This window comes from Chelonia mydas, chromosome 1 (assembly GCF_015237465.2).
Source record: "Chelonia mydas isolate rCheMyd1 chromosome 1, rCheMyd1.pri.v2, whole genome shotgun sequence".
NCBI classification, from domain to species: Eukaryota; Metazoa; Chordata; order Testudines; family Cheloniidae; genus Chelonia; species Chelonia mydas.
Genome location: NC_057849.1, coordinates 3,335,109 through 3,346,313, shown reverse-complemented (window position 1 = coordinate 3,346,313; position 11,205 = coordinate 3,335,109). Strand labels below are relative to the sequence as shown.

Sequence of the window (11,205 nt, the reverse complement as noted above, 5' to 3'; positions counted from 1 at the left end):
CTAGAGGAGAAGGAGCATCTGGATGCAAACAGGCTGGAGACGGGAGACACTCTAGCCAATTTCTCTCTTTCCATGTCTGCGCTTCTCTGCTATTTATCCAGCTTTGGGAGTAAACAGCAATTAAGGGACCTTCCCAATGGGAGATGAGAACTCTTGGGCTCTCCAGTGAGTCAAAGAGGAATTAGCTGCTCTGTGCATTTATGCATATTTGAAGAAATACAGTTGATTAGGAAGAAAACTAGGGATAATGCCCCGGTCTCTTTAGGGTCTGATACCCTGTAAATGCCCAAGATGGATGGGTAGATGGTAGACAGACAGATCAGGAGACAGAAGACTAATGGGAGAAAGAACACTTTCTCCAGGCACACTGGGCTATTGCTAAGGGATCAAACTAAGGGCCAAGCTTCGGATCAGGGCAGGATGGTGCAGTTCTGGGGTGCAAGGCTGGGGAGCTAGGGGGAATTGGCTTGAGCCTCTCCAGCATTACTTATGAGCGACTCGGAGTTTATTCATGTAACTCAGCAGGGTGTGTCCCTGCTTGTGTATGTGTGTGTAAGCCCAGGACCTGCCAGAGGTTAGTGGCTTCACTCAGTATCACAGTGTGAGAAGGACACCCCAGGTTGGTGGGACAGAGGGCTCAGCTGTCTCACAGTCCAGGTTGCACCCCGGGGATCCCATCATAGGAGTTCTATCATTGGGCTAGTCCCAGAAAACACAGGGAGTCTCACAAGATCCCCTCTATGAGCAGGTTGTTTGAAGCCAAGGGGGCTGGCTGGCGACGCTTGGAGGAAAAAGCTAAGTTACCGGACGTCCACCTCTCACTTTTCAAGAACTCTTTCCTCCTTTCTTTGAAAGAGGACCAGGCTCTCTGCAGAAAAACAGGTTTTTATGTGCTCTTGCAATCTTCCAGTGGCTATAGTGTCTGTTAGGGGGCTTATTCCTTCACCCACTTACTTCCCTGGTCCTTCTCGCATAAACAGAGAAGTTTATAAACACCCGAAGTCCAAAGGTGCAAACAATTTGATGTTAATTGGGCTGAACTTCCAGCAAGCATGATTCCAGTTTCCTTCCTTAGTGTCCCACTTCCCTGCTCTAACACCACAGAGCCTTATACCTCTGTCCCTGTTCCCATTCCTGCCCTTAGCCAAAAATGATTCCAATTTCCCCAACCCCATTCCCTGTTCCCATCCCCCCTTACTTCCTAATTGACTGCAGACTATATAGTAAAACTTGAGTTCTGCTTAGCTATACCTTAACCAATCATTTTCCTGAAATTTAACTAACCAATCCGAACATATTATAACATGATTAGCTAACCAATTATATCCCACCACCTTAATTAAATTACACCCAGCAAAATTAATTATACAGCAGACAGAAACAATCACAGAACCAGACAGAGATTATACAGACAAACAATAGCAAAGTGGGAACTATAATGACAAAACAATACAGAAGTGAGGATTTCACATCCCAGCTATTGATAAGTGAGTTCTTGCCAGACAGGATGCTATCAAACTAAGTTTCCTTTTACATCTTTTAGGCACTTCCCTTTCTCTGGAGGCCATAGGCATTATCAGGACAGGATTGTATCCTAACAGCCCCATAGCACCTTCTTTCAATGGGACTAGTTTGGAATGTGAGGAGGTGACCGGTCGCTTCCCAGCTTATGGCTGCCTCTGCTGCTTAGCCAAAGGCCTTAGCCTAAGCACAGGGCCTCAGACTGTCACAGTGAGAGAAGGCCCTTACACCGGCAGACAGTGATTTTGATTCTTTCTTTTATACCTCTAGAACTAGCCAAGTGATAAGAATACACCTAAATTCTTAAAGTACAGGCCTTTGCAGACAGGCCTGAATATCTATATCCTAAGAGTGTCCCAGCTGCTTGCCCTGCTAGAACCCGGCAATGCCCCTTCCTTACGTGGCTACCAGCTGTAGCACCCATCATGGGACGAGAACAGGGTGTGATGCTGTGTGATTGAACAATGACCATTTTTGTCATTGTTGCTACCGCGGTTATACAACTGCTACAAAGCTTGTACTAAGTGTGTCCTGTCAGGTATCAGTGGGAAAGTCATGATTTGCTCAGTATGACTATCCTATTTAGGTGCGTGTATCATCGCTGTCTCTGAAGCTCTGAACACTGGCGATGTACTGGTATCTTACACGTGTTTTCCTACTGGGTAGCACCCCTCAGGTAGAATTTGCATGAAGGCCAGACAGCTGTGTGTTATTAGCCCATCAAGGACTCTTAGCGCTGACAATGGGCCATAGAAGAAACACAGCTCTTCAAGTATATGGACAACGGCTGCCCTTGTGAGTCATCAAAGAGAGTAAGGACACGTGACAGGCCCCTGGACTGTGAGCTTTCTTTGGGACAGTAAAATTCCATGCACAGGGCAGAGAACATAAAAGAACCCCCGAGACATCTCCGTCTTGTCTTCGGTTCTCTGGGCTGGGTTTCCAATGCAGAAGCTCAGAACAAAGATGATGAAGCCCAACCTTCTTGGGTACTTTCCAGAGAGACTTTTGCAAGTTAGCAGTTTATTCCTTCACTGATGTGATACTGTTGTCTGAACACTGAAAAATCACTTGTATATATCTCATCTACAAACCATTAATAACTCTTCTTTTTCTTTTATTATTAAACCTTTAGCTTTTAAATGCTGAAGGACTGGCAGCAGCGTGATCACTGGGTAAATTCTGAGCTATATATTGACCTGGCTAAGTGGCTGGTCTCTTGAGATTAGAATGACCCTCTATGTGGTGAAATTGGTTTCCACTGACCACTCATCATGGAGTCCAGTCTTCAAGTTGTGAGGGAAAGGATGGGATGCCTTGGGAGATTGTATTTTTGGCTCTATGTTAACCAGTGTGGTGAGACAGAAATTTACATTTGTTACTGGCTTGTTATAATCTAATGATAGAATACCTCCTGGGACTAGTGAGCAATAGTCTGTGTATCACCCATGAACAGTGATCTCTCTGTCCGTGTCTTACCACGCTTCAGTGGGACACAGCTGTGGATGCCAAATTCAGGAAAAATTGCCAAGAAATGGGGCAGATTCACCCCAGACCGGTGCCCCTTTTACAGATGGGGAAACTGAGGCAGCACGAAGGGAAGTGTCTTGAGACAGGAGCATAGGCCATGAGTCCCTAGCTGCCAATCCCTTGCTTAGTCTCTCTCAGACCCAGCTCGTGAAGTCTCTGCAGGTGCACAGAGGCCTGGTGCTCTCTCTCCATTGGTTTCTCTAGTGAGGGGATCTCCCCTGATTTCAGTGGGGCTGCTCCCACTTACACCAGCTGAGGATCTGGCCCAAGACAATTAACTAGAGATAAAGCATCAGCAGAGACCATTGAGCTGGGAACGAAGAGTCCCAGCTCTGCCACTGATTCATTCATGACCAGAGGAATGGTGCTGAGGGGGAGGGTCAGGGCTCCGAGTTCCTATTCCTGCTCTGCCACTGTCCCATTGTGTGGCCTTGGGTAAATCAGTTTATCGCTGCGTGTCTAAATCCATCCATGACATGGGGATAATGCTCCCTAGTTAAAGAAATTCTAGCTGTAGTGATCAAAAGTATCCTGCAGAGCTTATGTTAGACTCAGCTTCAGCCCCTGGGCAACGGGTGCCCTGTAGTTCCAGAGAAGGTGGCGTGTACATGTGTAAGTACCTGGCTAATGGAAGGCTTGCTGTTTATCTCCCTCCCTGTGAGGTACCGAACCCACCCTGGCCTCTTCTGAGCATCCTGCCTTCCCAACTAACACAGGGGCTTCTCCTTCCACCACTCACAGCTGTTCTCCACTGAGCTTCAAAGCTGATCCCTTGCCCTGGCCGTAAGCCCTGGCTCAAGTCAAAGGGCTCCCAGCCCATCCCCACTGGAGGGCCCCGGGGATTAGAAACAACAGGGAGCTGAAAGCTAAAGAAATAAGCCACACAATGGTCTCTTCCCTCAGGGGTCTGTGGCTGAGCTTTAGGGCCCAAAAGCTGTAAGATGCACAGTCTAAGCCCACCTGCACGACAACACTGCTCCCAACCTCAGCTGCTTTTATAAGGATTCCTGGCTTCGCCCTCCACTTCTCATTGTCCCCTTGGCCCCAGCACTGTGTCCTCGCTGAGCTCATTGAAGGCTCCTTGTCAGCCTGAAGCAGTTTCTGTCCCCGAAACGGAGCAGAGCGAGGCCAGCTGCAGGGGTGAGGAGGGAGGTGGGTATGAATCAGGAGTGGATGGGGTTGGAGACAAGAGGAGATAGGAACAGAGGTGGGGCCTTGGGAGAAGAGCTGGGATGAGGGAGGGGCATTTTGGAAGAAGTGGGGCAGGGCTTTGCAGGTACAGGCAGGGCAGGGCAGTGGGCCTCAGGGGTCCAGTTATCAGTAATTAGAAAGGTGAGATCCCTATGAATTATTAAATTGTACACAGACCGATTTCTCAATTTCTCACACTCACACACAGCACAGTAAGCCACAAAAGGATTACATGTTGCTTTGACTGTCCACTCAGTGATTCAGAGAAGTTCCAGCACCATATAAGCAGCCGGGTCTGTACGTAGCTCAATCTCAGAGTCAGAGCCTGAGGAGAAACCATTAGGGCCCTTCATGAATAAAGAGGCAGAGCAGCCTGTCCCAGATCTGTTTGGTCCTTACCCCATAGATGATGGGGTTTAGCATAGGGGGCATGAAGAGGTAAATGTTGGAAAAGAGAACGTGGAAATTCAGAGCCACATTCTGGCCAAACCGGTACAGGAGGGAGATGAAGAGACGTGGGACGTAAAAGGCTAAAATGACAAAGAGGTGGGAGCTGCAGGTCCCAAAAGTCTTGATCCGGGCATCCTTTGTGGGGAGGCTGAAGATGGCCCTGAGGATCTGGATATAGGACACAACAATAAAAATCACATCAAGACCCATCACACTGAATTGCACAAAGAGTCCGTAGTAACTACTGATGCGGATGTCGGCGCAGGCCAGATTCACCACGGCCATGTGCAGGCAGTATGGCTGGGGAAGGATGTTGGTTCTGCAATATGGCCACCACCTCGCCAGGAAGGGATAGGGCAGTGCTAGCATCCCACAGCGTAACACCACGGCCAGGCCGATCTTGGCCACAATGGGGTTTGTCAGGATGGTAGAATGTCTCAAGGGATGGCAGATGGCCACGTAGCGATCCAGAGCCATGGCCGCAAAGATCCCAGACTCCATCGCTGAGAAGCTGTGAATGAAGTACATCTGGGTGAGGCAGGCACTGAAATCGATCTCTCTGGAATTGAACCAGAAGATGCTCAACATTTTGGGAAAGATGGTCGTAGAGAGGACCAGGTCAGTGACAGCCAGCATGCAGAGCAAATAGTACATGGGCCCATGGAGGCTTGGCTCCATCTTCACAATGAACAGGATGGTGAAGTTCCCCAAGATGGCTATTGCATACATGGCGCAGAAGGGAATGGAGATCCAGACATGCGCTGCCTCCAGGCCAGGAATGCCCAGCAGGATAAAGGTGCAGGGGTTGGTGAGGTGGGTTGTGTTGGAATCTGACATGGAGTAGGGGAGAAGGTGTCCAACTTTGAGGGAGAACGGTGTCTCCTGCATGTACCGTACGTCCCCCTGACTTCCTGTATGTGACCAGCCTCTACGAGGATGGTTGCAGTACAAATGCCTGGATGGAGAGAAAATGATAATATGAGACACTATATGCACAAAGGGAAAGGAGCTGAGGCACGCGTACCAGAAGGCAAGGGAGGCAAATGGTCAGTCCAGTGCTGTGCCCCAAACCTGCCATTTTTTAAGGAGTTGGACATTATTCTTGACAGTGACCCCACCTCCACAACCAAGACCCCCATGGATACTTCAGCGGGGCTGGAGCCAATTCAACCTGGACTTAACCCAGAGGAGAAAGTCATTGATGGAGATCTGGAGACATTAGAAGATGTGGAGCACGTGCCAGCATTGCCCAGTTCTGTGTCCAGTTTTTACCAAGGGTTCTTTGAACCCAAAGCTCTTGGTAACTTTTACTCTGTGCGAGGCGGTGTCAGGAAATAAATCAGGGGAGACATGACCGTCCGACTGATAGATGGCGGCACAAACAGGACAACACAAGAGTGCTTTCACTTAAACCTAAACTCTACCTAGTCTCAAGCACCTATAAACACGTCCGCAAACACCCGCAACCCTTGATAATTACCAAAGCTGAGTGTGGCTCTCGTGTGTCACAGTGGCAGCCCTTCTGTTGGCGGGAAACACGAGATGCATCCAGAGGAAGAGACCAGTCCTGAAGATTCCCTACCTCAACCTTCCCCACCTTATTTATACATTAGTAATAGAATGACATGAGCCTTAAAGCAAACTTGTTAAGCAAGCAGTTTCAATGGTCAAGCGAGAGGTTCCTTCTGATTATCGATTAACCAGGTGTGGGCTTTTTCAGAGTTTGCAGCTGTGAGGCCCCAGTAGACATTCCTGGGGCACATCCTGCTTTGCTAAAATGCATGTATCAGCCACTTCAACACAATTCCTATCAGGAAGGATGCGGGGTCAAGCTGCCCTCTCTCTGGCACCCAAGTGCCCCCTGCCCCCCCCGCCTTGGTTAAGCTAAGCCTGCTGACTTGGCTAATTTACAGCCTGCTGACTTGGCTGCTTTTAGCAATAAGCCATAGTGGTTTCAGGCACTTTACTGGTTTGCCAAAGTCTCCCCGTGCACAGTCAGGAGCTCTTCTCCACTCTGGAGGTGTCCAGACAGTATCAGCAGTTACAGTTAGGTGAGCGAGAAGCAGGAGAAAAGACTCCCTGGTAAATGGATTTGCTTTGTGAAGTGTGGAAGTGTCTACAAGAGAAATGTACAAGGCTGGCTGTGTTTCTATTTGCTAGGCATTTCCCTGTGCAGCGAAGGAGCATGGTGAAGCAGGGTGTTGATGCATACTGAGAATTTACAGGATTCCTCCAAAGAGTTCTCCAGCAAACTTTCTGCAGGTACTCCACAATCCTGTGCCAGAGGGTCCTTAGCAGAGCTCCTTTATTCCTTTCCCCTTTGAGAGACAATTTCCCACCCCATTCTGCAATTACTTGGGCAAGGACTAAAGCAGCACACAGATGAGCAGCATAGGAATCGGGGTGGAAGCCGCAAGCATGTAGTAGATGCATCCTTGCTTCCTTGCTTCCCGTCAGGAGAGAGATATCTGCCACAATGACTCTTGCCTGTGGAAATGATTGGGAAACTTTCGAGTGTTATCCCCTGAGAAGTGCCCTCTGTCCCCTTTCACAATGCTTTTCTCCCATGCCCAATGCCCTCCAGCCCTGGGTACACTCACCATCCTTTCAGTGTTTCCCGGCATGTGTGCTTGTCAAGGGACAAACAGAAAGTGATTGGTGTGTTACCAATGGTGTATTTTAATGGAGTGTTTCAGTGCTGTACGTAGAGTTAACAATAATGCTTCAGTTTGTTGTTACTTGTGACTCACCAGATATGACCTGGAAAGGAGGCACCCCCTCCATTCCTGCTGAGCCTTTCTGCCAGAGAAGAAAGCACCCAAGATGGCACAAGGGAGATATCTTCTGGGAGATGCAGCAGTTCTTTGATACAGACAAGAGCGAAAGCAGGGCGTGGAGGGAAAGCGACAAGCAGGAAAGAAAAGAAAATGAGGCCTACAGTCGGGACGCAACAGAGATGGCGAGCTGAGCAGAAATGGAGATGGAAAAATCAAACTTTTGGCAAAAAAAGTCTGCCAGTGTAAATGTAGCCTTAATTCAATGAAAGCAAGGCTAGAGAGTCCATGCTGTAGGGAGTTCCCCTGCTTGCTCAAAATCTGAGAGTGGAAAAAAAAAACAAAGATTTGCAAAGACATGTGACAGGGGAACACATCGTAACTAGAACACACCTCAGAGGAAAGTCCTGGGTGTCACTGATTACAGCTTCTCGGAAATCCTGCTTATTCACAGCAGTAGTCCAAACAAGAGAATGTTTGGGTGCCTAGGGAATGGGATGCAGTATAACCTGGTCTGGCCATGCGCTCATTTTTGGACACCCAGTCCGTATAAAGGATACAGCAGATAGAAAGGGGATTTCTGAGACAGGCTACAAAAATGGGGGAGACTACCCTGTGCGGGCAGATAAAAAAATCCGGGCCTGGTCAGTTTAGAGATGAGACAAAAAAGAGGGTATATGAAAGAGGAGAACAAAATAAAGGAATGGAACTGATTACTTAGGGCTTCAGAGGTGCTAATTCCCCAAAGCTAAGGAAAATAATCAGGAAAACTGATTGGGAGAAAAAATTTAGACAGGGAAATAGGACTGAAAATTGAGAGTTCTTTAAGAAGAGTTTATTAGAGAGATAGAAAACCATGATTTTACAATCAAGAAAGTTTACTATTTTGAATAAAATCCAGTCCAGTGGCAAAGGGAAGGGAGCAATTGCGGTGGCAAGGGTGGAGGTAGCAATATATAGCAAATGTGAGAAACGGAAAAGCAATATAAATTGGAAGTTTTGAAAATTGCGAGGGGATGTTGAAGACATGAGGTGAAAATCCCAGTGTGGCAGGGCTAAGGATCACCAAAAGGAGCTTATTAAGTATATTAAGGAAAAAATACATCCTGGAAAAGCTATAGGCCAATTCCTAGAGGTAGCAAGGAAACTTTTTAATGTTGCAGAAATGGAAAATATGTTGAAGAAATATTTTTATTCTGCATTTGGAAAGAAGTAGTATGAGCTACTTAAATCTACTTAATTTTTTTTGTGGAAAAATTGGAAAGAGTCCAGCGGAGGGCAACAAAAATGATTAGGGGACTGGAACATATGAGTTATGAGGAGAGGCTGAGGGAACTGGGGATGTTTAGTCTTCAGAAGAGAAGAATGAGGGGGGATTTGATAGCTGCTTTCAACTACCTGAAAGGGGGTTCCAAAGAAGATGGCTCTAGACTGTTCTCAGTGGTAGCAGATGAGAGAGCAAGGAGTAATGGTCTCAAGTTGCAGTGGGGGAGATTTAGGTTGGATATTAGGGAAACTTTTTTCACTATGAGGGTGGTGAAACACTGGAATGCGTTACCTAGGGAGGTGGTGGAATCTCCTTCCCTAGAAGTTTTTAAGGTCAGGCTTGACAAAGCCCAGGCTGGGATGATCGGGGATCGGTCCTGCTTTGAGCAGGGGGTTGGACTCGATGGCCTGCTGAGGTCTCTTCCAACCCAGATATTCTATGATTCTATGATTCTATGAATCAGAAGAGGTGATTAAATACTTTCCAGACCATTAGCTGTCAAGGAGGATGTTAAACAACATGTACAGCAGCAGCTAAACAAACAACAAAGCTAAACTAAAAAAAAAAAAAAAAGATTTGACAAAGCTGGGAAACAATGGAAAAGCTGGTATGGGATTAGATAAAAATCCGGGAATATAATTAATGCCACGCAACAACAGGGTGAGTGCAAAACAAGTCTGTTCAAATAAATTGAATTTCATCCTTTAATGGGAATATATGTTTGGTTGATCAAGGGAAGTGTACAGATCCAACAGACTTTGATTTCTCTGAAGTATTTGCTTCAGTGGGAAAATATTCCCGTTAAAAATACACTAAACTGGGAGGAGTGGTAGATACGCTGGAGGGTAGGGATAGGATACAGAGGGACCTAGACAAATTGGAGGATTGGGCCAAAAGAAATCTGATGAGGTTCACAAGGACAAGTGCAGAGTCCTGCCCTTAGGACGGAAGAATCCAGTGCACCGCTACAGACTAGGGACCGAATGGCTCGGCAGCAGTTCTGCGGAAAAGGACCTAGGGGTTACAGTGGACGAGAAGCTGGATATGAGTACAGTGTGCCCTTGTTGCCAAGAAGGCCAATGCATTTTGGGATGTATAAGTAGGGGTATTGCCAGCAGATCGAGGGACATGATCGTTCCCCTCTATTCGACATTGGTGAGGCCTCATCTGGAGTACTGTGTCCAGTTTTGGGCCCCACACTACAAGAAGGATGTGGAAAAATTGGAGAGAGTCCAACGGAGGGCAACAAAAATGATTAGGGGACTGGAACACATGACTTCTGAGGAGAGGCTGAGGGAACTGGGATTGTTTAGTCTGTGGAAGAGAAGAATGAGGGGGGATTTGATAGCTGCTTTCAACTACCTGAAAGGGGGTTCCAAAGAGGATGGCTCTAGACTATTCTCCGTGGTAGCGGATGACAGAACAAGGAGTAATGGTCTCAAGTTGCAGTGGGGGAGATTTAGGTTGGATATTAGGAAAAACTTTTTCACTAGGAGGGTGGTGAAACACTGGAATATGTTATCTTGGGAGGTGGTAGAATCTCCTTCCTTAGAAGTTTTTAAGGTCAGGCTTGACAAAGCCCCGGCTGGGATGATTTAATTGGGGATCAGTCCTGCTTTGAGCAGGGGGTTGGACTAGATGACCTCCTGAGGTCCCTTCCAACCCTGATAGCCTGTGATTCTATGATTCTATGATATAAGTACTGTACAATAACAGTAGAGCAAATGTCAAATGCACAAAAATCTGGGTAACTGACAGATCTGAGAAAGCAGTTGTCCATGAGTCATTGTCAGTGAATGGGCCTATATCTAGTGGGGTTCTGCAGTGAGCAGTCCTAAGCCTAGTACTATTCAGTATTTTCATCGTGGATCTGGAAGGAATTAGAAAATCACGGCATATAAAATTTGCGGATGACACAAGATTGGAAGAGTGGTTACAATGAGGAGGCCATGGCAGGCATACCAACTGATATGCAGCATTTGGTGAGTTGGAACCATACAAACAAACAAACGAAATGTTTTAGTTCAGTCAAATGCAAAGTTATCCTCTCAGAACGGGGAATGCAGGCCGGACCCACAGACTAGGGCATAGTATTATGGAATGAAGCGAACCTGAAAAGGATTTAGGGGTCACTGTGGACAACCAACTCATCGTCAGGTCCCAGTGCTATGCTGTGGGAAAAAGGACTAATGCCATCCTTGGTTGCATAAACGAAGGAGTGGTGAGTTGGAGCAGAGTACGGATTTTACCTCTGCACACAATATTGGTGAAAAGAACTCCATCCTATTCTTGGGATCACATTGCAAAAAGGATGTTGAATTACTGGAGATGGTCCTAAAAGAGCCACAAAATTATTTCAGGCTGCAGAAAATGCCTAACAGAAAGAGAGGACATAAAAAACTTCATCTATTTATCTTACCAAAGAGACCATCAAGTGAGACTTTCATGGAGAGAAAACCGTGGGTACTAATG

General features: G+C 46.9%; 1 protein-coding gene across 1 annotated transcript; it reads right to left on the bottom strand.

Moving 5' to 3' along the window:
* Window positions 1–4,581: 4,581 nt before the first annotated feature.
* On the bottom strand, window positions 4,582–5,529 carry LOC102940354 (olfactory receptor 52R1-like). The gene has a single exon (XM_007072377.2). The coding sequence runs from the start codon at window positions 5,527–5,529 to the stop codon at window positions 4,582–4,584; it is 948 nt and encodes a 315-aa protein (XP_007072439.2).
* Window positions 5,530–11,205: the final 5,676 nt, after the last annotated feature.